The 27,370-nt window shown below is 37.1% G+C and overlaps 2 protein-coding genes across 2 annotated transcripts in view; both read left to right on the top strand.

Moving 5' to 3' along the window:
* Window positions 1-3,762, top strand: part of ASS1 (argininosuccinate synthase 1) — a 201,098-nt gene extending 197,336 nt beyond the window's left edge. Inside the window, exon 13 of the mRNA XM_044659689.1 lies at window positions 3,383-3,762. Within this exon, the coding sequence (XP_044515624.1) occupies window positions 3,383-3,762 (380 nt within the window). The remainder of the gene's footprint in view (window positions 1-3,382) is intronic.
* The window catches only part of FUBP3 (far upstream element binding protein 3), a 73,486-nt gene continuing 49,877 nt past the window's right edge, over window positions 3,762-27,370 (top strand). Inside the window, exons 1-2 of the mRNA XM_044663979.1 lie at window positions 3,762-3,848; window positions 15,846-15,954. Coding sequence (XP_044519914.1) covers window positions 3,762-3,848; window positions 15,846-15,954 — 196 coding nt within the window. The remainder of the gene's footprint in view (window positions 3,849-15,845; window positions 15,955-27,370) is intronic.

Raw genomic sequence — 27,370 nt, 5'->3', positions numbered from 1 at the left:
TATAAACTACAACCTGTTCAGTCTCTCCCCAAATTGATAGACATTCCCTCAGTTTCCAGTTTTTTGCCACTAGAAAAAGAGCTACTATAAATATTTTTGTACATATACTTCCTTTTCCTTTTTATTTGATCTTGTTGGGATATAGGCCTAGTAGTGGCATTGCTGGATTAAAGGATATGCAATTTTATGGCCCTTTGGACATGGTTCTGGATTATATCCAGGTTATATCACTTCACAGTTCCACCAATATAGGGCATTACTTTCTCCTAGTTTTCTTCCATTTAACTTCTTCTTTGCTGGAGTTTCATCTAGTGCATGCCTAGGGATCATGAGTGTACTATGGTCTCTGTCCTGGGTCCCCTTCTTTTCTCCTTGTATATGATTTCATTTGGAGATTTCATTAGCTCCCGTGGTTTGAATTCATATCTTTATGCTGATGATTCCCAAATCTACTTATTCGGTCCTAACCCCCCTGATGACCTCTATCTCATCTCCAACTGCTTATTGGACCTGTTTGGTTAACATTTTACAGTCAGCACATCCAAAAAACTAAACTCATTATCTGTCCCCAAACCCAGTCTTTTTCCAAATTTCCCTAATACTCTTGAGGGTACCATCATCCTCCTAGTCACTCAGTATCACAACCTAGCTTTCATCTTTGACTCCTCACTCCCCATATATAATCTATTGCCAAGACTTGTCAATTTTGTCTTCACAATATCTCTCCCCTCTTTCTTCTGACACTGCCATCATCCTTTCATAGGGTCTCAGCAGGCTAGCTATCAGAATGATCTTCCTAATAGGCAAGTCAGATTATGATACCCTGCCCTCTCATTATACTACCGTAATTCCTTATCATTTCCAAAATCGAATATAAAATCTTCTTTTTGGCTTTCAAAGCCCTATATAACCTGTCCCTCCCCAACATTTCTAAATATCTTATTCTTTATATCTCTCCACATATTCTGTGATCTAGGAATACTGGCCTCCTTGTTGTTCTTACAAAAAAGAAATTCCATTTTACCAACTCTTGAGTATGTTCACTGGCTATTTCCCATGTATGGAATGCTCTCCTTCCTTGTCCCTGCCTCCTAACTTCCCTGGTTTCCTTCAAGAGTCCCAGTTTAGGGGCAGCTAGGTAGCTCAGTGGATTGAGAGTCAGGCCTAGAGACAGGAGGTCCTAGGTTCAAATCTGACCTCAGACACTTCCCAGCTGTGTGACCCCAGGCAAGTCACTTGACCCCCATTGCCCACCCTTACTACTCTTCCACCTATGAGCCAATACACAGAAGTTAAGGGTTTTAAAAAAAAAAAAAGAGTCCCAGTTTAAATCCTCCCTTCTACAGGAAGGTTTCCCACTCCCCCTAAATCCTAGTGCCTTTCCTCTGTTTTTTCCAACTTATCCTATATATATGGTTTATACATAGATGTTTGCATGTTGTCTCAGACACTTATTAGTGAGTGAGCTTCTTGAGAGCTGGAATTGTCTTTTTTTTCCTTTCTTTTCATCCTTAGCTCTTAGAACAGTGCTTGACACAAAGTGCTTAATAAATGTTTATTGATTGATACTTGAACACTTTCAATATTTAGGAAACTCATTATTACTTAGGCCACCAATTCCGATTTCCAACAACTCTGATTGTTAAGAAGTTCTTCCTGATGATTAGCTAAAACAGTCTTTCTGCAATTTCTGGAAGTTCTGCCTTCTGAAATTATGTAGATTCCCTTGTTTCAGCTCTAAGTCCCTTCTTCCTCTGATCTGCTGAATCTATTTCAAACAATTCACTTTCAGTAACTACTCTAAGGCTCACAATCCTAAACCCTGTCCCACAGCATTTAGATTCAACACAGAAACAATGGTCTAGTAATATTTAGTGTTCACTAAGGGCTCATTGCCTATGAAGAATGTGTAAAAGAACACCAGACTTCTTCTTGTCTTTGGTGTAATGTTTCTTTGTGATGTCATAGTTCCCGTGCCAGTGACATTCCTATGCTGTGTCACTAGGCAACAGAAAGGAGTGATAGACAACAGCCCATCTCAGTGCAACCCATTCATGGTGAAAGAATTCTGGCTTGAGAAGTTCTACATGCCATAGTAGCTCAGTACAATCTACACAGAACCCCACAGAATACAGAATATTAGTCAGTCATTAGAGACAATTTGTCCAAGCCCCATCTTATAAAGATAAGGAATCTGAGTTTCAGGAGAAAGGCCTTTGTTCAAATTTATACAGTTAATAGCTGAGTTGGGACTAGAACTCATGTCTCCTGAAGGTCTTAAAAAAAAAATCTTTAAAAAAAGGTCTAGAGATGGGAGGTCCTACGTTCAAATCTGGCCTCAGACAGTTCCTAGCTGTGTAACCCTAGGCAAATCACTTAACCCCCATTGCCTAGCTCTTACCACTCTTCTGCCTTGGAGACAATACACAGTATTGACTCCAAGATGGAAGGTAAGGGTCCTACCCTTACTACTCTTCTGCCTTGGAACCAATACCCAGTATTGACTCCAAGATAGAAGGTAAGGGTTTAAAAACAAAAGAATAAACAGCAACCATCCTGTATCTTAAAAATATATATATATATGAAGATGGTCTCTTGGGTCTTCAAAAACTTCTTGAGTGTATTATAATCAGATTTTTTAAAAAACCCTTACCTTCCACCTTCCACCTTAGAATCAATAGTAAGTATTGGTTCCAAGGCAGAAGAGTGGTAAGGGCTAGGCAATGGGGATAAAGTGACTTGCCCAGGGTCATCCAGCTAGTAAATATCTGAGGTCACATTTGGACCTAGGACCTCTGTCTCTAGACCTCAGTCAAGGGCTATATATATCTATATCTATCTATCTATACCTATATCTATATATAATACCTATAATCAGATTCTTTTTTAGGCATGAGCTGAATTTGAAATTCTGATTCTCTAATTCATCTCTTTCCACTACACCAGGAAGTTTCCAAAGTTTTAAGGAGAATTAACTGAAATATCACTGGTTTTCAGTGGGGAGAGTTTTGCCCTTGCAACAAAAGTAGCCAGGGTAACAGAAAGTGCATTTGTTTAGGAAGCAGAAAAACAGTGCTTCAGTTGCATGTCTAATGTTTTCTAGCTTGTGATTTTAGGCAAGACACAACTTCTCTGGATCTGTTTCCTCAAATCTGAATTGAGAGTGGTGGATTAGATGGTCTTTGAAGTCCCCTCACATATAAATTCACCTGTTAAGTAACAGTATTTCAAAATACTGGCTTCCACGGGAGCCTGGTCATTTGGGGTAATGTGGTGCCCACCATTGCTGTTTTACGACACCAGTGTCAGTCATGTCACAACATTTTACAAGGCTTGAAATAATCTCAAGCCCACTTCAATACAAAATCATTCTACCACCAAGCCACCATATCATGTCGGGACAACACCAATGGAGGAAGTCACGACCTGTGGCTGTGCAAAGATGTTCCCGCTTTCCCTGGACCTCCCCAAGAAGGGGCATTCCCGGGACAGTCCTCCAATCCAGAAGAGCTTCCTCGCCGGGGTGACCACCTGCAGACCTCCCCACCCCCGCCTTGTTCCGGTCCGACCGAGGTCACGTGCCTTGACCCCGCCCACCGTCCGAGCTCCCATCCAGCCGAGGCCCCCGGCTTCCTTTCCGGCGGAAGTGAAGCGACTTTCCCTTTCCGGCTACGGGTCCCCAAGCGGAGCAAGAGGCAGGATTGGGGAGCCGAGTGGCGGCGGCGGCGGTGGCGGTGGCGGCGGCGGCGGCGGCGGCTGTAATGGCGGAGCTGGTGCAGGGACAGAGCGCGGCTCCGGTGGGGATGAAGTCCGATGGCTTGGTGGATGCTCTGACCCGGGTCCGGCAGGTACGGGTAGGCGCGGGCTGGCGGGGAGCGGAGGAGGCCAAGGCGGGGCCGGGGGCGGGGGACCGGGGCTAGGCCTCGGGGGGGCGGGCGGGAGCCGGCGCCCTGACGGGGCCTGGCTGCTCAGCGTCCCGCAGAAACTGCAGAATCCGGCGCCGAGGACTCTGGTGCAAGGAGGCCTGAGCCCTGGCCTGCTTTGTGGGACTCGGGGGCTGCTTGATGCAGCCGAAAAGCCCCTTGGGGTTGCCTTCTGCCCAGCAGGACTCAAGTTCCCTCCCGGGGCCGGTAGTTTGGGGTACAGACCTCTGTGGGACGAGGGGGTCCTGCGTGAGAATTTTGGAGCCAGAAGCTTTTAGGGATGGGAAAACTATGGGACTGGGATAAGAAGTAGAATATAGAAGAAGTTATAAATACTATTTGCAAGTCCTAGTAGCCTAGTAAAAATAGTTTTACACTTTTTAGATTACTCCAGTGAAGCAGTAGGATTTGGAGCTGGAAAGAGGCTTGGTGATAATCTAGTCCAGTGCCTTTATTTTACACCTTTCTTTTCAGGTCTCTTACATCTCTAAATCCTATATTAACCCTGATTCTAGAATTTTTCTCGCTTGAGAGGGAAAAGGGAAGGGATTGTATTCAAGGTGGGAGGGGCCAAAGGATGTAGGTGACCTTCCTTCCCCCCCAGGTAGGAATTTCCTAATGCATTCCCCCTCCCACCCACCCCCACTTAATGGGAAAGTTTGACAAGATAAGAAATATTAGTGATACTGACTCCGCCTGGCCAGATAGTTTTTCTACTTACTGCACTGTGCATCTTGTCAGTTGAGGAAACTCATTTTATAAGGTGAGGAGGCACATCATTTAAGTTATAGGTGCCTCCAATAACCTCACCCATAAAAAGAGGGAGATTGCATGAACCCTTTTAGCTCAGAATCCAGGAAATGATGAGTGAGCTAACATTGAAAGATACTGCTTTATTTCTTTTAGGATCCTTAGAACAGAATGTGTTGTATAAGTGTATTAAATTGATGTACATGGAATTTCCTTTTCTGAGTGTCTTTCCTGTATATTCTTCACACATTCATCACCTCTTCATATTTAATTGTAGGTGCACTAACTGTTACTTTAAAAGTTGGGCTAAAACTGATTATTGCTTGGTTCCCAACAGAAAGCAACAGGACTCATTGTGTTAGAAGAATGTCTCCACTCTGGCGCTTGAAGATGTGGTCTTTACATCTCTTTCCAGTATTCCAGGGGAGGGAAATCTTCCTGTTTCCCAGATACTGACTTTTCATTTTAATATTGATGTTCCTGTAGACATTATGTCGGATCCCAGAACTTTCCAACCCTGTGGTTCCAACTAAAAATTTATCTGGTGCACTGTTGCTTACTGCCTAGTCTCCAACCAGTACAGTAGTGAGTATTCATTTTGCCTAGTCTACAGAGCAAATCAGTGGCTGTCATGGATGAACATGCCATCCAACTCCCTTTTCCTTCTGCCTCTTTCAGCTTTGCCATCAAGTTGCAGTGCTCTCATCTGCAGTACAGGGTCCTGAACCATGTTTCTCACTGGCTACTAATATATAATGGCTTTCACTCTGTGCTGATGTTTTGACAGCCACCTTGTTGGCCTTCTGAGTTCGGGAAGATTGTAGCCATTGCCCTAAAGTGCTCAGAACCTCAGGTACAGAAGGCCTGTAGTTGAACTTAAAAAGCATTTTGAACCATTGAGAAGACTTTCTGCCTCTCTTGAGCCAGTGGTTGAGCTTTTATTCTTGGACAACCTGCTCAAGAGGGAGACCCTCTTAAATGCTGACCAGTTATGGACTGTTGAAGCAATGTTGTTTACTACTAGCAATGAAAACTTCATTGGAAATGTTCCCAGCTCTGAAATGCACCATTGACTGGAGTAGTAATAAGCCCAATGGAGAAAATTGCTGTGAATGTATTACTTCTATATGTTAGCAGCTGAAAGTCGATACTATCTCCAAGGACTTGCTGACCTTTAAAAAATAAAACACAGGTTTGTGGGTCATTTTAAGTTTATTTTATAGATTTGCATTGGGCAGGAATTGAATGTTAGAAATCATCAATAATATGTGGCTTATAGTAGATTTTGCCTCAAAGAATTTTATGTTTTTATGTGCATCTGGTCTACAGTATACCTGACTGAAGCACAGGGTCTAATGCAGCTCTCTAAGGAAGATGTGATTCCTCCATCCTCCACTCTGTTAGAGCATAGGGAAAAACAGGTTCCCTTCAAAATTGCTATAACTTTTTTTTTCTTACTAAGTACCTACTTAGCTCATTGATAAAAGCTAAATTCTTAAGACTTTTAAGTTCATCATAGTATGTTCTCTTATACCCCTTTTATCTACTGGAACATAATTGGGAGTAGGAGTCCATGTCCTGTGGGATTTTAAGTTGTGGTCTTTCGGAAGTTAGGTATCTCAAACCCAAGAAGTCACTCATGTAGCACATTCAGAGTATATTAGAAATCAGTTGCACTCTTTCTGATAAAATGACTAGGTAGCCTGTTATTTCATCCTAAGACTATTTTCAAGGCATAGTAATTTTTAAGTCTATAGGGATATTTTGATGATACTATGGGGTGGGGGTAAGGGGGTGTCTATTCCCAGAAATTGTTTACAGAGAGGAGACATACTGAAGTATAGAAATATCTGATTTGTTCATTTCTTGTCACAATCTTTATTTTGATAGTGATATTTAAATGATTCAGTGCAGTTATCCAGCCACTCAGAATATTTCCCAAGATACTGCTGGTTAGCTCAGTTAATTGGAATAAGGTACTAACGAAGTCATGGTGATGGGTTCATCCCAGAATGGGTCAGTTAGCTTCCTTAGGCTCTGTGACCACAAATTGTGCTTCTAATCCTGGAATCTGCTACTTTACAAAAATGTCTGCTGTTAGTCATAAGGGAAAGGCATACATTAGTGTATGACATAAAGCCTTGTATGGATTGCTACAAATTTATCTTTTTTTATAATGAATAAAACCTCAAAGCATGGCAGTATTGATGTCAATGCTCTTCTCTTTATATACAAACAGTAATAACATTGTTACTAATTTAAAGTTGTGGTAGACATGTAATAGATTCCTAATACTTTTCTGCATCCTAGTGATCATTCATATTGTAGGAATTTTATTTAACAAAGTGAATGACATTAAGAATTTCTATGTACCCAAGTCATTAATAAGATGAAGGGCGTGTTATAATCATGGTATAAAATCTTAGAGTTTAAGGGACCTTAGAGGTGATCTAGTTTAACCATTTGCCTAAAGCATAAATCTTGCACTTCCCTCTAGGTGAGCATTTAGAGTTCAGACCAAATTGGTCATGATCAGCCTGCTGACTAGATTGTCATCCAGTAGCATTTTTTTTTTTTTTTTTTTTAGAAAATAACTTTTTTGACAAAGTTATAATTTTTTTTTTTATCCTGGGACTCCATTCAAGGAGCATAGGGCCACAACCAGTAGGCAATGGGACACATAGTCGCTGCTCAGGGTCACCCAGCTGGGAAGTGTCTGAGCCCAGACTTGAACCTAGGACCTTTTCGTCTCTAGGCCTGGCTCTCAATCCACTGAGCTAGCCCAGCTGCCCCTACTTTAGGTTGCAGTTTCTTTAGCAGTGTAGTTTTTACAGGGTGGGGTTGCTAGCCCCATGCCCAACCCTCCTTTTTCATCCGGGCTAGGGACCGTCCTTGGCCCAGGAGTGGTAAGGGTGGGTGGTAGGGGTCAAGTGACTTGCCCAAGGTCACACAGCTGGAAGTGTCCGAGGCGGGACTTGAACCTAGGACCTCCAGTCTCTAGGCCTGGCTCTCAATCCACTGAGCCACTCAGCTGCCCCCAAAGTTATAATACAAGTAATTTTTTAAAGTGAAGTTACTGTCAAATAGAACTTTTAAGAGTTCATGGAAATATCTAGTTCAATCCCTTCTTTTTTTTTCTTCTATGAAGAAACAAGCGTAAAGAGTTTTAAGTGCTGTGTCTGAGGTCATTTAAGTAATATCCAAGCTTGAACTAAAATCCAATTGACTCCTCTTCTGGTAATTTTTCTATTAGATTATACTGCTGTTCTCTAGTGTTACTCGAATAGAAACATTCTTGCTGCCATGTGTTGACTTAAATAATCACAAATTAACATTGTCTATATTGTATCATGCTTATTTTGTTAAACATTTCCCAGTTACATTTCAGTCCAGCCTGGGGCCTAACATTAACCCTACAGGCCTTGTTTGACAACTCCAGATTAGGGCATTAGAATATGTACATTTCCTTTGAATCCTCCTAGAAATGTTAATGCATATTTTTAGTCTGTTATGCCTATGATTAATGTGTATATTATGGCTATTTGGACTGATTTAAAACTATGATGCTTTAATAAATTACCTTTTTTTACATGCACCAATTTTGAGAGCACCACAAATAACCCTACAGAAAGCTTCTTTTCATTGACTCTTAGGTTTAGCATCTCTTATAAGTGATATTTTGGTTTCATAATAATGTCAAGTGATAGAATTCTCTGTAAACTTAAGTTGTTTTAAGTATAGGAATCTCCCAAAAGAGCCATAGATTAAAGTGTGGGCAAGTTAGAATTACTCAGCTCAGGACTTCATGACTGAATTAGTTCCTGCACCGAAGTTTTTTTAGACACTGGATTCTAAAGAGAATTAAGTACTCTAGAAAATCTAGAAGATTCATCTAAGATTTTAGTGTAGGCCTGTTTGCAGTGACCCTGTAGTACACACAGTATACAAGTGTTTTTTGATCATTTACATTAGCAAAAGGAGCAAACACCTGGTTTCATTTGAGAAATAAATGTTAACTTTGTCCATTCTAACAACAATTAAATTCAGGAGCTTCCTATAAATAAAAACACATTCTTCCTATTTCTCATGGAGATTTTGCTAAGCTTTATTTTATTGTGTTTTTTAGTTTCAAAATCTTTTTTTTTTTTTTTTTTTTTTTTTTTTTTTTTTTAATTTTAAACCCTTAACTTCTGTGTATTGACTTATAGGTGGAAGAGTGGTAAGGGTAGGCAATGGGGGTCAGGTGACTTGCCCAGGGTCACACAGCTGGGAAGTGTCTGAGGCTGGATTTGAACCTAGGACCTCCCATCTCTAGGCCTGGCTCTCAATCCACTGAGCTACCCAGCTGCCCCTTCAAAATCATTCTTCATGTTTTATTTGTTTTTCAAATAACAAATATCTGCTAGTTATTTTAGGGTTTGGTGTAGTGGCAGTGGAAGTGAAGTGTATACAAATCAGATCTGGACTCTAATCCCAGCTCTGCCACTAATTAGCTACAAACCACTTTCTGAGCCTCAGTTTCTCTATCTTCTAAACCAAGGGATTCCAACTAGATAATTTCTTGGACCTTTCCAGCCCAGACATTCTGTATGGTTCTTGCTAAACTGGATCTGAAATTATTTAGTTATCTCATTTTGATTCTTTTCTCTTGATATAATATAACAAATTGGGCTTCTACCCAAACACCCCCAGTCTTTCCGTGTAACATTTCCATTCTTTTGCTTTTGCCCTGCAATCATCCCACTTAGAAATGTTTTGCATTTCAAAGTTTCATTATGAATATATTTAGGGGAATAAAAGACCTATTACTTTTAGGAATATGAGCAAATATTTTGTCCTGATGCCAGATAGTAAGAATCGACTTGAAATACTGACATGAATGCCTTTTCTCGAGAACCTTTAATAAAAATAGAGAGGTAAAATATTGTTTTAATGTCTACTCAGATTGAAAAATATAGCTAAGCTTAAAAGCCAATTCATTGCAGTGATCATGGTAAAATTTTTGAGGGAATATAAGAACTATTAAGCACAATGCATTGAAAATTTAGAAAACAAAAACCTATTAAGAGGCTTTTAGAACTTTGGGTAAAGCTCTCCTGGCAGTAATATTCCAGGTTTAAAACCAAAGTGTTCTTTGTAGTTAGATTCATTTAATTTTTATATGGTTGTCTTTGTAGCATTTAGTCAATCTGTCTTTTTTTTTTTAACAGTCAAGCATTTATTAATTATCTTGTGTATACCAGACACTCTACTTGGCACTAAGGATTCAATTTGTACTTTTCAGCAGTTTGATGTTATTGGGGAGATAGCATATACATATATAAGTATATGCATTAGAATGAAAACATACAGAATAAATACAAACTAAATCTGAGGTAGTTATAGAAGGAGTGCACTAGTGGCTGAGATCAAAAAAGTCTTGGAGAAAATGTGGTACCTGAACTGTGTCTTGAGTGAGGGAGTCTCTTGAGAGGCAAGGAGGGAATACATTATAGAGACTTGGAGGACAGTCCATACAAAGGCACAACTATAGAAGGGTAAAGTACCTGCCATGTCTGTCTGAAGAACAGGGAAGGGGAGTGATGTATAATGAGGCTGGAAAGATAGGTTGGGGCCAAGTTGTGGAGGGCTTGAAAAACTAAATAGTTTCTACTTGGTCAGAGAAGCAATAAGGAGTCGTGATATAGTTAGAATTGCATGTAAGGAAAATTACTTTGGCTGCCATGTGGTTGATGAACTAATTAATAAGTAAAAGTCAAAACATTTAATGGAGTGGAAAGACTATCTTGAATGGTGTGGTCTTGATTGCCAAGACTTGACACAAACCAAGAATGGGCCAGGGTTAGCTAACGTGATTCCATGCTAGGATTAGGGGAGCCCAACTAGTTGACTTTGGCCAGCTGCCGAAGATTTTAGGGCTGCAACTTTGGGAGAAAGGTAGCTGTCGGAGTCACAGTAGAGTCCCAAAAGAGCAAAACTTGAATGCTGTGATGATACCATCTCCCATTCTTTGCATGATGATACAAGCTCAGATTGTTTAGCTGCCATTCCCACTTCACAGGGCCTTAGGAGAAAGAGATGCAGCATTCAGTATCATAGGATTGAATCCAACACATCATTCATTGGAAATTGCTAGGGCCAAAGAGGTTTTTTTAATTGCCTTTGCATATTACCACTAGGTGCAAAATATAGTCATGAAAATGTTCAGTTTTTTGTTTTAATGAACAGATAGAAGGATATTACAATCAAACCGGAAGGAACTCTTTAGAGATAATCTAGGCCAGTTCTTTTATTTTAAAGATGAGAGAATTTTAAGACAGATTGAGTGACCTATCCAAGGTTACGGAGGTCCTGAGTGACAGAACCAGAACTAAAGCCTAAGTCAACCAATTCTTATTCCGGTGCTCTTGATGTTAGATCTAGTGTTGCAATGTACTCTACCAAAAAATGTTTTTGAAATGCTTCTACTCTTAATACAAATTGAATGTTTATGCAAGAAGATACCATTTTTATATACTCTGATAAACCTTTGAAATAATACAAATTGAACATCAAGTTAAGCATTTATTAAGCTCTTATTATGTGCCAGGTACTGTGCTAAGCCCTGAGGATACAAAGAAAGGCAATAAGCAGTCCTACTCTCAAAGAATTTACCCTAATGGCAGGAGACATCATATAAACAACTAGTATAAACAGAAGAGATTGGGAGTAGTCTTGGAAGAAAGGCACAAGGGGATCTGGAAAGGCTTCTTGTAGAAGATGGGGATTTAGCCATATCATACCTTAGTAAGATCACTTTGCTATTGGTGTTTCTGGCAGCACAAACAAAGATGGCACATGCATATACTTGCTCTCAGCCCTGTCAAAAGAAAAGAGTGACATTCATGAAGCAGAATAGCCAAGCAGTATGTATTCAAAGTCATTCTGTCAGATAAGGGCTGGGGCTGCTTTTGGATTTGTTCATATATTCTGGCTTCAGTGTATCTCAACTTATCTTCTGGCCTATACCTTGATAAACATAAGCCTTTTCTCAGTTCCCTCAAGTGCAGTAATTTATATTTATCGCCAGCTATTGCTTATGAGATCACTTATGAGAAATAACCAGTGTGGTTTTCCTGCTGTTGGGAATTGTTTAGACCTGGTGCAGTTGAAATCAAAAGGCTTCTTCTGATTGATTCAACTGTGTCTGAAAAAGTTTGTAAGAGACAAAATGCTATGCATTTTAATCTACTTAATTTGTAATGAGAAATTTCTTAATTCATAGTTTAACAATGTAACAGTAACAAACTGAAATATGAATAAATGTAAAAACTTTGATCTTGTATCAAAAGACTTATAATTTAGTAAAAATTAATGTTCTTATCTCTAGGAAACAAATCTGTTGAGGGGGGAGGGGGTTTGTATTTGTGGCTCATGTTTTAAGTCGGATGTTTTGATATGTGGTTGTGAATTTAGAATGTCTGTAGAGTTTCTTTGATATCTACTATCCTAAAACCCTTTCCTGTATTGGTTTGGAATTATTTGAGCTCTTTGTAAATTATGCTTTCTGTCATGTCTTTTAATAACATGTCTCCCAGCATAATCACTAAACATTTTATTTTCTAATTGCTGAATATGACATGTGGTTCTTGATAAAGGCTTTCTAATCAAAGACAGGATATCACAGTGGTCATAGCTCTTAAATTCGTGTTTTCTTGTCTAAAGCCTAAAAGGTATCTTTGAAATAGTCATATAGTCATCTTTTGCATTGTGGGTAGTTTCCCCCAAAACAAATATTACAAGAAGATAAAGGAAGCAGCTTTGTGGCTCAGTAGATTGAGTGCCAGGCCTAGAGATAGGAGGTCCTGGGTTCAAATTTGACCTAGCTGTGTGGCTCTAGGCAAGTCATTTAACCCCCCATTGCCTAAGTCCTTACTGGTTATCTACCCTGGAACAAATACATAGTATTTATTCTAAGATGTAAGGTAAGGTTTAAAAAAATAATAAAAATGCTATTAGGTAAGAGTTACAACATAGTATGTTGTTTTTTAGAGCAAGTATACAATTTTTGTTGACAGTTGGGTTCAAGATGTGGCATTTTTCCCCTAGAGTTTATATCGATATAATTATCCTCCAAACTTTTCCATAATATAATGTAACTTTTAAAGAGATTTTTATGAGAAAAATAAAAGAGGAGGGAAAAGTTGAGCAAAACTAACCAACATTGAAAATTTCTTAAATGTAGTGTTGTGCACTCATCACCCCACCCCCCACCCCCACCTTTGCAAAGGGAAGGAATGGTGCCTTCTTATATCTCTTCTTTGGTGCTAAGCTGAGTCTTTAATAATTTAATAATATTTAATTTCAGTTCTTCAATTTACATTGATCTAATCATGCATATTATTTTTTCTGATTCTGCTTACTCCATTTTTATTATTTCATGTCATTTCATGCTTCAATATTCATTCTATTCTTCACTTCTTATAGCATAATATTTCACAACCTTCCAGTTGATCTTTCTGCCACAAGTCTTTCCCCTACTCTAAAGCATCCATCCACACAGCTGCCAAAGCAGTTTTTATAGAGCATAAGTCTGTGTCATTTCCCTATTTATTAACTCCAATGTGGTTCTCCTTTGTTTCCAGGGTCAATATAAAGCATTTCATTTGGCATTTAAAGCTCTTCACAACCTGGCCTTTTTCTTCCTTTCCAGTCTTTTTATACTTTACTTTCCTTCACACCATCTAGCCATATGGGCCTACTTGTTATTTGCATATGACATTATATCTCTTGTCTCCATATCTTTGCACTAGATGTCCCCATGCTTCAAATGTGCTCTTATTCTTTCTTTACCACCACCTCTTAAAATCTCTAGTTTCCTTCAAAACTCAGCTTAAACTCCCTTCTGCAGAATTCTTTCCCCATTTTCCTCAGCTGCTAGAACATCCCTCTCTACCCCTCACTCCCTCCAAGGTTATTGTCTATCTACTTTGTATGTACTTTTTTATTTACATGTTATCTCTCCTGTTAGAATGTAAGCTCCTTGAGAGCAGGGTTTGTTTCTTTGTACCCCAGCATTTAGCACAGTACAGTACCTAGCCATAGTAAGTGCTTAATAAATGCATATCGATTGATCGCTATACCACAACTTAAGACATTCCACTGTCAACAAGCATTTACTTTGTTTCTACTTCTTTGCAAGTACAAAAAACTCTGCTATGAATATTTTGGTATATGTGAGACCTTTATGTCATAAACTTCATTAGGGTATATGCCTAGGAATAGAATAGACAGGTTAGTCACTGTTAAAATTCCAAGTTGCTTTCCAGAATCACTGGACCATTTCATCAATGGTGCATTAGTATTCTGAATACAGCAGTTTTAAAGAGAAAACTATTATTCTTTTTCTTTGTTTCCCAAACCTAATTTGCTTAAATTTGGTCCTCATTGGAGACATGTACCAGTCTCATCTAATCATAAAACTGCTGCTGAAGACTGCTTAATGTGTTAACTATGCACCTCAACTGGTTGCTTCTTTTATACCTATTTACTATGCTTATCTAAGTCAGAATAATCAAAATCATTTGTTTAAAATATATTTTCCTTTGGTTAGATAGAAAAGGTATGCTTGTAATAAAAATCACATCCAATTTTAATTATTCAATAAATATTTATAGGCACTGGGAAGATAAAAACTACAAAACCCCCTCCTACAGGGATTTAACAATCCATTGGTAGAGATGTGACGTTCTCAATTAAATATAACATTGATACTTGTTGCTAAGAACTAAATAATTGTGACAGTGAGAAGCTTTTTATTTCTAAAATTATATGTCATTTCATTATAATTTTGTTAATCCTCCCCTTTAAAGAAAAAAGTTTTCTGTCAGACATATACTCTGAGATAGGGCCTCTGATACAGTATAGAAATCTTTTCTACAACATTCCTAATAAATATTCAGCCTTTCGTAGAATAGTTATTATGTTAACTTGGGCAAGTCACTTTAACCTCCCTGGGCCTTTAAAGTCTCTTTCAGTCCTAGACTTAGGAATCTGTGATCCTATCCATTTACTACAATGTAACAGTGTAATACTTCTGCACATCCCTAGTAGAATATCAATGGATATTCTCCAGTGGATATGGCTTCTTGGGGGCAACGCCTATTTATTATTTTTTGTATTTGTATCCTCAGGTACAAAGTGCCCAGTATCTGGCATGTAGATACTAAATAAATGCTTGTTCAACCAGCAAGCATTTATTAAGCACCTACTATGTTCCTAATAGTGTGCTGTATTGCTGGGGATATGTAGGAAAAGTATTTGAATCAACTTGAAATCTCTATACGTTTTTTCTTACTCATTTCAGCAAAGCACTGTGCTAAAAGAGATAGAAAGATGAATGAAGGCACTGCCTCCCTTCCAAGAGTTTACAGTCTCTGGTGGGGGAAAGCAAATTACTGTAATAAAAAATTTTTTTAAAGTATAAGATACCAACAAAATTCTGTAAGAGTTCAAAAAAAGGGAAAGTTGACCATGTGGGAACTTCTCTTGTCTCTCAGAATGCTGAGAGAGTTTTTCACTTAGGGAGATGAAGAACTGTCACTTCATATCTGGGACAGGGAACATATGAACCCTGTGAGGAAGCCTCTCAGCCGAGCCTATTAATTTGGGGGCCCTTTGGAATGATGTAAGTAAAAGTTAGCTTCAACAGATGTGTTACCTAGAGAGTGATTTATTTTTATTTTTATTTTTATTTTTTATTTTTTGGTGAGTCAAGTCATTTTAGATACACCTGGGGAGCCTTGCAATTATTGAAAGAAGCCCTCTGGTGAATATTTTTGTAATAAGAACAGGTACTCCCTAATGTTTTATGTTATATGCCAAGTTTCCTTATCACACTTATAAAAATATAAATTTAGAAGCTGTGGATTGGTCCAAAGTATAGCATAACACACATTTTAAGGGAGATTTTTTTTCCCTTAGAGTTAAGTGTTCAATAATAACAAAAGAAAAGCTAGCTTTTAATGATTTTTTTTTAAATGTTTGTACCATTGTGGCATTCCCTGTCTTTAAAACTAAGTAAAAGGGAGAAATGGATAACAGCCTTTTTAAAAGGGCTTCTTCATTTGTCTCCCTCAAATATAGGCATGATTTTAGATTAGTGACTTACTATTAATTTTCTTTTCACTACAGATTGCTGCTAAAATTGGAGATGCAATTCCTCACTTGAATAATTCCACACCCCTAGTGGACCCCTCAGTTTATGGTTATGGAGTACAGAAACGACCTTTGGATGATGGAGGTAAGTTGCTTTTGAAAAGGTAGTGATCCTTTTAAATTCTTGTGAATCTATTTGAAATTCCTTTTAAATTACTCTCTTAAAATGTCTTGGTTTTTATTAGGAATTATAATGGAAGTATTTGAAATGAAATTATAAGAATTAAATAAAACTTAGCTCTTCCCCAGTAATTCATGTCTTATTTACCTTCATAAGATAAAAAATTCATTTGAACTCTTATCTTATTTTTGAAATGAAGAATAATTTAGCTTTGACTGTCAATTGTGAATCGATAGAATCAAATTTTTGATTGATTTAGACCTCCCTTCCTTTTTCGTGTATATGTGTAAATTAAGCTGTCTGAGAACTTGAACTTGAACATTGGCATGTAGATATTTTCAGAATCAATAGGTGAGAATAATTCCTAGCCCATCATATATGTCAGGAGTGACAGGAGGTGGCAACAAAGTAGGGGAGTGTTTGCCAGGTCCACATACAATGGAAACTTCATGTCCTAAAAAGGTCTGGCAAGAACCCTAAAAAACTGGCAAGTTGGGCTCTAGTGCCACCCCTGATTAGATTACCATTGTGGCTGCTCTTAAAAAGTCAAAGAAACACAGAGTGCTGTAACAGTTTTTTGCTGGCTAGTCCTACTCAAGGTGATAAACTTTACACAGGGAACAGCATAGTGCCGTGCTGGCAAACCTACGGCATGCATATCGGGGGCCTGCTCCCTTCCCCCTCTCCACACGTGCCTGAGAACATTTCTCAATGGGCCCCTCTGCTCAGCAGCCCAATAGGAGTGCTTTCTCCTTCCTCTGCCTGTCTGGGGTAAGGGGGCAGCTCACATGTGGCATATGGGTTGCAGTTGGGCACTCAGTCTCTAAAAGGTTTGCCATCACTGGCATAGCAAATAGCATTCTTTTGTGTTCAGGTACCACAAGAAAGAAAGCAAAACACATTGGAACAAATCAGAAATACCTGTCAGTATTCCACTTGATGGGGTATTTGATGCAAATGGCACTGGCCACTAACATGGGCATTCCACAAGTGTACATGAAATAGACTCAAAATATGAATACTTTGGTTATGTGCCAATGCCATCACATAACAAACTTGGAAACATCTTAGCATCTTTAGAAAAGGATTTTATGCTACTTTTTGTTGATGGTATTCTCAGCTCCAACATTTGACAACTAGTAAAGGGCCCACACAAAAACAAAACCACATTCCTAAGCTTGTATTAGATTTAAAAAGAGGTGAAATTGAGGGACAATTAAAATTTAAAGAGGGCAAGGTTGAAGAACCTCTCGTCTGTAAAAGTCATGACAATGTTAACCCCAGAAATTGTTCCTATATAAGAGAATAAATGAAGTAGATAGGAATACAATTAAATTGTAATTTCAAACGGCCCTTTTTATGCTTGAAGGCATGAGCCTAACTGGCAGACTAGTTATATCAAAATAGTAATTTTTAAAGCTGGTATCTAACTATCATGAATCAAGACATTCTCTCACAATATTTGACAAAGTATAAAAATATTTCAGAACCTACACACAGCTGTTGCCATGGTAAGACTCATAAGAAGAAAAAGTGGTACTCTAAAAGAATACCCTTAAGAGCAAGTGGCAAACACCATCATGGCAAAGATGCCTCCAAAGAGGTATTAGAGATCCATGGAAGGGCATTGGAAGATTATCAATCTCCAGCCAGGACATGTAGTAAAAACTTTTAATACTGTTTTTCCTAGGTAAAGAACAACAACAACAAAACATGTAGAAAGAACTGAAAAATAAAAATAAGACATCTTAGAGTCCCTGAATTGGTCAAGAAGCATTTTTTAGGTGTTTATTATGTGTTAGGTGCAGTTCTGAGCACTGGGGTTTCAAAGAAAAGCAAAAACAAGCCCTACCCTCAAAATGCTCACAGTCATATGGGGAAAACAACATATAAACAGCTATGTACATACAAGATAGATATAGATATATCTGTATATGCAAAGAGATTAAGCTGAAAGTTATCTCAGAAGGCACTTCAGGACAGGGAGAAATGGGGAAAGAGATGAATATGGGAAGGCCTCTTGGTAGGGATTTGAGCTGAGTCTTGAAGGAATCCAGGAGGCAGAGGTGAGAAAAGAGAGCATTCCGGGTATGGGAGACAGCTAGAGAAAAAGCAGAGTTAGTAGATCAGAGTATTATTTGAAAGGAATAGCAAGAACAGTTTCACTGAATTGTAGAACACACAGAAGGAAGTAAATTGTAAGACTGGAAAGATAGGAAGGGGTCAGGTTGTGAAGAGCTTTAAAACAGGATTTTATATTTGATTCTTGAGATAATAGGGAGCCAGTGGAGTTTACTGAGTAGGAGAATGACATGGTAAGATTTTAACTTTAAGGAAGATTACTTTGACTTTGAGTACAAAATGGACTAATTAACAACTGAAAGAAAAAGTCATTAGGTTGAATGGTACAGTGAATCAGAGCATTCCCCCAAAAAACAATTCCAACAAAAATCAAAAAGTATTACTATAAATTCTTGAAGGGGAAAAAATGAGATGAGAGAGAAAGAACCTTTGGAAAAGGACATAGGGTTTGTTACAAGAAGTCCAGTAGAACAAGAATGTAAATTAGATTAAGCAGAAAACCAAAAGTGTACCTTTTATTAATATAGTAAATGGCATAATAGGTATGTCGAAGGCAATAACTGGAAATCTAGCCTCTACAAAACTGGAAAATGGTAAGGCAAGATAAGATCCATAATTTTTAAAATTAAACTTAAAAGTGGCAACATAAATTACTAGTAACATAACTTATAAACTTCTCAGATGTATGCCTGATTTTGTCTTTCTTACAGAAGATGAGAATACCAGTGATCTCTCCAAAAATGAGCCAATTATGCCCTTATGTACTTTAAACCAGAGCTTTTCCAGCTTTAACTATGAAGAAAAAAATCTATGGTCACCTATCAGAAAGTAGTATATTGACTTATGAGCAAAAAAGATTACTCCAAAAAAATCCAAAGGGTATAAACAGTAACTTAGTAGACAATATGACCAAAAAAACTATAATATATTGTCTTTGTGTTTTCAAAAAGCCTTTGACTTGGTCCCACACTTGTCATTTATTCATGTATAGCAAATATATAAAACGAACCCAAATATAGTAAGAATGATATGATGTGTGTGTGTGTGTGTGTGTGTGTGTGTGTGTGTGTGTGTGTGTGTGTGTGTGTGTGTATCTTTGGATAACTTATTTTCTGTTTAGTAATGCTACCAGCACAATGTCAAGAATAATTCATATAAAACATGACACTTTTCAGAGAGACAATTTAAGACCATTATGTTTCTCTATCTTTAAGTACATTTTCATATTTCCTAAAGAGAATGAAATGTGGTTTCCAAGTAAAGGATTCAAATCAGAATATCCTATGTGTATAGATGAGATGACATCAAGGTCTGTGGCTCCATCAAAACAAATCTTTTCTCCACTGATAACCAGATTGTGATTTGAACTTGATATGTATAAAAATCTTAATGTATAACAAGGAAATATAGGAACTGAAGGCTTAAAGCTTAAATACATAGTATGGTTGAAGGTGATACCTACATATACTCTATATTTTGCCAGGCAAAATACATTGAGTGTGAAGAGATCAAGGAGTAGTATGTGGCTGAATACATTAAAGAGACTTAGTGGCATTCTGAAATCAAAGCTGATTGAGAAAGTTGAAAGTAATTAACAACTACACTAGTCTTACTCCAATATTATTAGTAATTATTATGCCAGTAGTAGTGGTAGTAGGAGTAACATAAAACTTTTGAAATTTTTAAAGGAACTATAACAGGATTGGCAGATGATCTAACAAACACACACACACACACACACACACACACACACACACACACACACACAATTTCAGGGCATATCACCTGAAGGCATCTATGGAATGACGAACATTTCCATGCCAAAATGGAAAGAAGGGGATTAATAAATATTCTTAAAGTGGTAAACAGGTCAAAATTCTCCTGGAAATCTTTTAGAATAAGCACACATCACTTTGATTGGACAATAGTAACAATAGATAAAATGGGCACAGGCATTGGATCAAATATAACTGAAAGTGGTTTACCTCTAGACTGAACCCTAAGAAACAACTAATATCCATGAGTTGAATCAAAAGGCTCTCAATGTCCCTATTTCTTAAAATAATTTCCTAGTAGTTGTATCTAAGATAGGGCGGGCACTGTACCAGCTGAACTAAGCATACAATCCAAGTAGTGGAGAAGAGATACGAACTATCATACAAAAATTTAAATTTTTAGACAAAATGTCTAAGATAACAATATGGCAACAAAGAAGCATCAAACATGCCTTACTTGTTAGTGGGGTTTATGAACATAGTTCAGCACTAGCTTTTTACTACCAGAAATTCTAGATGGGTTATCCTTAAAGAATTTGGACTTAAAAGTCCAATACCTGGCTATAGTGGAGACTGAGAAGCACATAACTGTAAGTTACTAAAATTCAGTGTTTTTCAAATACCTGATGGCTTGAATTATACATCAGAAACTTGCTGTTATTTACTGTCAGTCTAACATCTGTTCAGTACTTACTCTGTGATAGGTATTGTGCCAAGCACTGAGCATACAAAGAAAGGCAAAAACAGACTCTACCTTCAAGGAGCTCCCATTCTACAACCAATCCCCATGTTAGAAATCTAGTTTTACATGTTGAATATCCTGGAGAACTTAACTAAGAAGCTGTGTTGGAACCAGATCATCATCTCAACCTGAACCATTATCCATAATCACTTTGATAGAACATTATTTCACAAGAATTTAAAGAACAATATTCATTATGTTAGTGATAGATAAACTGTTTCTTGTTTGACCCAACTTGCATTTTCATTGTATTTGACTTCTTATGACCTTATAGATGACTGGAAAATTTCTACATCTTTCCCCTCCTAGGGCTCTCTCTCACCTCTTATTTCTTTACTTCCCAAACTCTGAGTATGCAATTTTTGATGATTTACTGAACTGCTTTTTGGATTGCCTTGACTTCTTTTTAATGCCTTAATCTTTAGGCTTTTGTTTGCTAATTAAGGGTGTTTAGAATTTCTGGTATGCTTTTAGATTTCCTTTTGTATTTTTTTCTTTTAATTGGGTAATGTGGTGTTAGAATTTATTTAAGTATCTTGCTGATCCTATAGAAAACAATAATCTTGTGAAAAGTTGTTCTCCTGCTTGCATTACTTGTTGTTCCACAGATTATAAAGTCATGGTAGTGAATGGTGACTTTTTCCCAGACTCTTTCTACCTCAACCTATCAGAAAAGATGGAAATAATGAGATATAACAACAGTAATAGTTGACATTTATATATCATTCAAAGGTTTTCAGAGTATTTTACAAACTATCTTTTTGGGGCCTTGCAATAGCTCTACATTAGGTATTACAAATATTATCCTCATATTTAGATCAGGAAACCACAGCTCTCGGGAGTTAAGTAACTAACCCGTGGTCCCAAAATTGTGATAGGCAGGATTCAATCCAAGATCTCTTCTGAGTCTTGGTTCCAGTTCTTCTTCCACTATATCATACAACATCTCAGAGGCAGGTAGTGTGGTATTCTCTCATAGGTTCATGTGTGTTTGTATTACTGAAGTTCTCATGGAAATAACCTTAGTTGCTCTTCATTTTTACCAGTAGATGTTGGTTAAGCACAACTTCTTTGTCCTACTCTCCAGAAAGATAAGAATTGCTATAGTTTTCACATGTCTTAACACTAGTCTTTTTTTCCAGGCATTACTGTAAAGAAATGTAATTAGGATTTTAGTCAAACATCAGAATGTTCAAAATGTTCAACTGAGTATAGTTCCTTCAAAGTAATCACTTTGGAGAAACTGATTATTTTCCTGTCCTTCCAGTCCTCAAACCATTTCTGGAATTCCTCTTGGAATTGCTTTCCAAATTCACAATATAATGTTTTGAATATGGATTTGATTTTTTTAAATGGCCAAGTCATTTGACGTGAAATGTCTTCAAGAAGATGGACAATGATACTGGATCGCAATTTTTTGGCCTATGAAGAAGTGTAACTAGGAGATATGACATTTAAGATTGGATTTTCTATTTCAGAAAGCACTAACATAAAAGGAATTCCAGAAAATAATAGAGCCCTCCAAGTTGCCTATTTTGAAGGTAGCAGCACTCTTCATTCATTTCAATGTCCATGTTCTGGTATATATCTTAAAATAGTTTCCTGCTTAGTATAGTTATATCTCAGAGAGGGTACTGTACCAGCTGAACTGAGTTTATAATCCAAGTGGTAAAGAAGAAACAGGAAATATCCTACAAAAGTATACAAATGTCTAAGATATCAACAGGATTCTGGTTCATAGATCTACATAGATACATAGCTAGCAGTGATTATTGACTCTAAAACTCCCATTTTACAGATGAAGAAACTTGAGATCCAAGGTCCAGGGAGATTAAAGGGACTTGCCCAAGTTAAGGCAAGATAGTAAGGACAGTGGAAACTGCTACTAGAAAATGAGGCTTTGCTAGATTTTTCTGTTTACCTTTTTTAAACCAGTGTCAGTGTTTTCTTAAAAAAAACATCATTGCTTGCATTTTTTTCATTTTAAGTCTTGTAAAAATCCATGATGTAAGATAACCCTTTTATCTAGGATAGGAGAAAAGGAAGAGATTCATGTTTCATTTCTTCCCACAAGGCACACTCTTAATATCATGTTCAGCTTTCCACATAAATCTTTTTAATGGATGGTTTCTCTTATCTGCCACTTCCAGAAATTTAGATCAGTATGGTACATATGAAAAATAAATTTTGTTTTCACTTACTGCTTACAGTTAAAATAATCAAACATCTACATGTATTAAATAGTTGAATTTTATATCCTAGTGGATAGGATGTGTAGAACATATTGGAATAAAACTTCATTTTGTGAGATTTAATTTTTTCTGCTCTCAAGTCTACCTATTTCAAAATCAATTATTCTAGGATTCCCATTTTGGAGGTGAAGAAACTGAGAAACAAATAAATTCAAATGTCTGCCTGGGTGTATTGTTCATTCCACAGGGAATTTTTCCTTCCTTTATGCTTCTAATGTAACAATATTGTGCATCCCTGCCATTTTAGCTAAAAAATTTTTTTCTCTTTTAATGAAAGCTTTCCCCATTTCCTACCAAAGGCTGAATCTGCCTACGGTTGAAATGTTCAAACTTTCTGTTATGAAGCACACCTCATCTGTGAACTAGGAATTCCTATGTGTTTTACCAAAACTTATTCTATATTTGAAGAAGAGATTCACCTCTAACTTATTGTTTTTCCAGATATTCTTGTAAAAATATGTTTTTCATGTTGCATACTGAATTTCCTTTTCTTGCTAAATAACAAAATTGTGCACATTTATTTTTATGTTGATTTTGAATGAAATCATCTAAATTATGAATTAATTGTAATTTAATGGGCCCAAATGGTGGCAAATAAAAAAAATTACTAAAGAAATCATTCTGATTTGATATGGGAGTATCTTATACCCTGATAATTTCCCTTTTACCTAGATTTGTTCTAGATATGTAAATTTTTAGTTAAACTTTGTTAGATAAACCTGAATATTGGGTCTGGCAACATCATTTGTTTTCCTGGCATGAGCAAGAGATAAGGTCATGGGGTTAGGTGTTCTGTTTTCTTCAATAAACATGTAAGGCACATTTTCCTTTTTTTTTTTTTTTTTTTTAGAAGCAATATTCATGGGTCAAAACCATGTTACTTTTTCATTTATTTAAAGTTTAGGAATGATGATGCAGAAATGATCATGAGGGACATTTCTTAGTACTGCAGGACAGTGAAATTTTTAAGCATAAAAAAGAAATGAATATATTAAAGGCAAATTTTTCTTAAACTGCATTTTCTAAATAGTGACTTAGCCTCTGAATATTTCAGAAAAGAAGCTAGCCACTGAGCACTTCTTACTTGTCTAAGAAATAATCTTTCCTTTGAGATCGATGTCATTTCCTGTGAGACTACAGCTATAATACCTTCCTATTCCCCTCATTAATACAAATAATTAATCCTCTGAAGTGATTGCATGTAAAGGCAGTTCTGCTATAACACAACATATGCCTTTCCAAAAAGCACAACTCTGCACAGTCACCCAGTAAAAACCCCAGAACTTATAGGGGAAATGGGATTAAGGAATACAAAGCTCAGAAACATCCATCATATTCTCATGCACACGAACAATAGGAAACTAATAAAAATTATAACAGAATGACATAGATGTTAAATGAAGTTGAGAAATATATAAATACTAAAATAATGATAACATCTAAAGCATAGGGCTACTGCTTGACCTGCCATTTGGCCTGTGGTTCCTACCCCTAATACGCCCACTTCCCTTCCTTAGGTTGCAGCAGGTATTTAATTCTGGATCTTTAATCTAGAGTCCATGGCTATGAGGAAAGGGAATGTCTAGAAGTAAGGAAAGGTGTGTACTCAACCAGCTGGCTCCTACTGCATCAGAAGATATACAATAAAATGGAGATTTGCCTTGATAAAGAATTTGCTTGTGAAAGTGGGCTTCTGAAGGATTGCAGCTTGTGAATTATTGTGAAGTTGGTGGTTTCCTGCTTTCTTGATGTTTCTCTCAGTAGAAATCACACAGAATCAGACTTGAAATTTGTGTTATGCTCAAAACATTCCCTAACATATCCATTGTATTGGAACAAATTAACATTATTGAAAAATGTTATAGAAAATCTGGTAATTGATTCTAGGCCAATGGAAATATGTGGTGTGAATTTAAATTATGCAGACATTTCAGGAGATTCATTACTTGTACTAATGAGGATCAAGCTGTACATAATTCTGTAATCCTCTAGAGGTGTGTAATGCAAATCAATATGAATTTTTAAAAGAAGTTATTCATTATTAACCATAGATACTCAAATTCTTACGATAAACCCCAGATGATTCTACCTTTCAGTACATCCTAGTTTACAACTCAATGAATAAACTTGAAGGTCACAATTACAAGGTGACAAATACCCTAAAATAGCAATGGGATTTGTTCTAGTTGTAGAAAGGAAGTTTGACTAGTTGTATTAAAGGGAGAGATAATCTTTTAAGTACTTAAGAATCATCAGCTCCTTAGAAGATTAAAATCTGTTGTCTGCTGTCAGGGGCAAGCATTTAAAACTGGAATTCCTAACTTTCTTATCCTTGTTGTTTTTCTGTCTTTGTGAAAATATTTAGGTGTGAGAGTCATAGCTGTCCTAAAGCTTTTGATCAAACATCTTAGTTTTTAAAAGCTTCATAACCATGTTATCTAATGACACAGGATATGAGTGAAGTACCAGAATCTTCTATCTGTTCTTAATTATTTGAACCTCACAGTGTCCTCCTTTGTTTTCCAAAGTATTTCATTGACAGAAATGGGTAAAAATATTGTTGACCATGTCTAGCTGTGTGACCCTGAGCAAGTCACTTAACTCCAACTGCTTAGCCCTTCCCACTCTTTTGCCTTGGAACCAATATCTAATAGTGATTCTAAGGTGGAAGGTAAAAAAGAAAATGTGGTTGCCTTTATTAAAAGTAAAATATAGAATTCTTATTGTGTTAGATACTTTATAGATCTCTTTTCTTATATTAGTAGGTGTGGTCGCATAAAAATAGGGTTGATCAGCTATATGATGTCAAGAACGCTGGGTTCAAATTCCAACTTTTGATGTTTACTAATCATTTTGACATTTTCCAGTGCCTGCCTTGAGTAAGCCTTGAATCTCTAAACTTGAAGAGAATTAAACTCTTTGACTTAGAAGACTTTTAGAAGTTACCTTATTCCAGTTTCTAACCCAGTCTTTTTAAGTGATTACAATGATTTATTAAATTTCAAACTTGAGTAATAGTGGTTTCCCACTAAGGCTACTTAGTTCCTAGGTGGCACAGTGGATAAAGAACTGGGCTCAGATTCAGAAGTATTTAATTCAAATCCAGCCTCAGCCATTTACTAGCTTTGTGACCCTGAGTAAGTCATTTAACATCTATTTGCCCTAGTTTCCTTAATTTTAAAATGGGAATCACAATAGCACTTATTTCTCAGGGTGGTTATAAAGATCAAATGAGATGTTTGTAAAATGTTTAGCACTTACATAGTAGGCATTTAAATACTTCTTTCTCTTCCTTAGAGTTGTTCATTATTCCACATTTATTGTGCACTTGCTATGGGAGACCTACTTCTATGGAAAGAGCTGAGGTAGAGAGGCAGAAAGATCCCAGCCCTAAAGGATTTTACATTCTTTGTAAGATTGATTGATAAATTGATCTTATAAATCTCCTTTACCTCTGGTTAACTGATCTGTTTTTCCAAAGGAGTAAAGTTTTTTGTCTTTGTTTTGTTTTTTAAACTTTACATTCTTAGTATCAGTTCCTATCCGTAAGAGTGGCTAAGGGATAGACCAATGTGGTTAAATGACTTGCCCCAGCACACACAGCTAGGAAATGTCCAAGGTCAGATTTGAATCTAGGTCTTCCTCAATCTTCCTTTTTCAGTAACTCCTGTTAATCCACAAACTGTGTATGAGGTATTATACAAAGCATTAGGGTCCCAAAGACAGAAATGTAACAGGAGCTTCTATGTTGTCAGGAGAAAGCATCTACACATAAATATGTACAAAAGTAATACAAGTAAAGCAGTTGGAGCTAGAGCTAAGTCAGGAAAGGCCTTGTCTAAAAGATGGCCTTTGAACTGAATTAATCTGAGAGGTGAAGGTGAAGAGGAGGAACATTCCCAACATGGGATATAGACTGCAAAAGCAGGAAATGAATGTGTGAGAAACAGCAAAACCAATTTGACTCCACTGTAACATTCATGAAGAAGAGGAATGTTTAGCAAGCCTGGAAAAGTAGCTTGGGCCCATATTGTAAAGGGCTTTATAAAACTCCAAACAGAGGCCCTTGTATTTGTTTCTTTTGGTAATGGGAAACCACTGGAGTTCATTGAGCAGACTTATGATTTAGGAGAAACACTATGGCCACTTTGTGAAAGATGGATTGTCGAAGGAAGGAGGCCAGTTAGGAAACTATTATAGCAGTCTAGATGAGAAGTGATGAGAGCTGTATGAGTAGAAAAAAGGAGGCAACTAGGTGGCTCGGTGGATTGAGAACCAGGCCTAGAGATGGAAGGTTTGGGGTTCAAATATGTCCTCAGAAACTTTCTGGCTATGTGACCCTGGGCAAGTCACTTAATCCTAATTGCCTGGCCTTTATTGTTCTTCTGCCTCAGAACCAATATACATTATTGATTCTAAGGCAGAAGATAAGGATTTATTTAGTGTTGTTTTTTTGTTGTTGTTTTTGAAAGAAAGAAAATGTCGCAAATATTCTAGTGCCATTGCACTTAGATAAAATCAGGCTACAT

Source organism: Gracilinanus agilis, chromosome 2 (genome assembly GCF_016433145.1).
Source record: "Gracilinanus agilis isolate LMUSP501 chromosome 2, AgileGrace, whole genome shotgun sequence".
NCBI classification, from domain to species: Eukaryota; Metazoa; Chordata; class Mammalia; order Didelphimorphia; family Didelphidae; genus Gracilinanus; species Gracilinanus agilis.
Note: the sequence above shows the minus strand (reverse complement) of the source record. Positions and strands in the feature narration are given on the sequence as shown.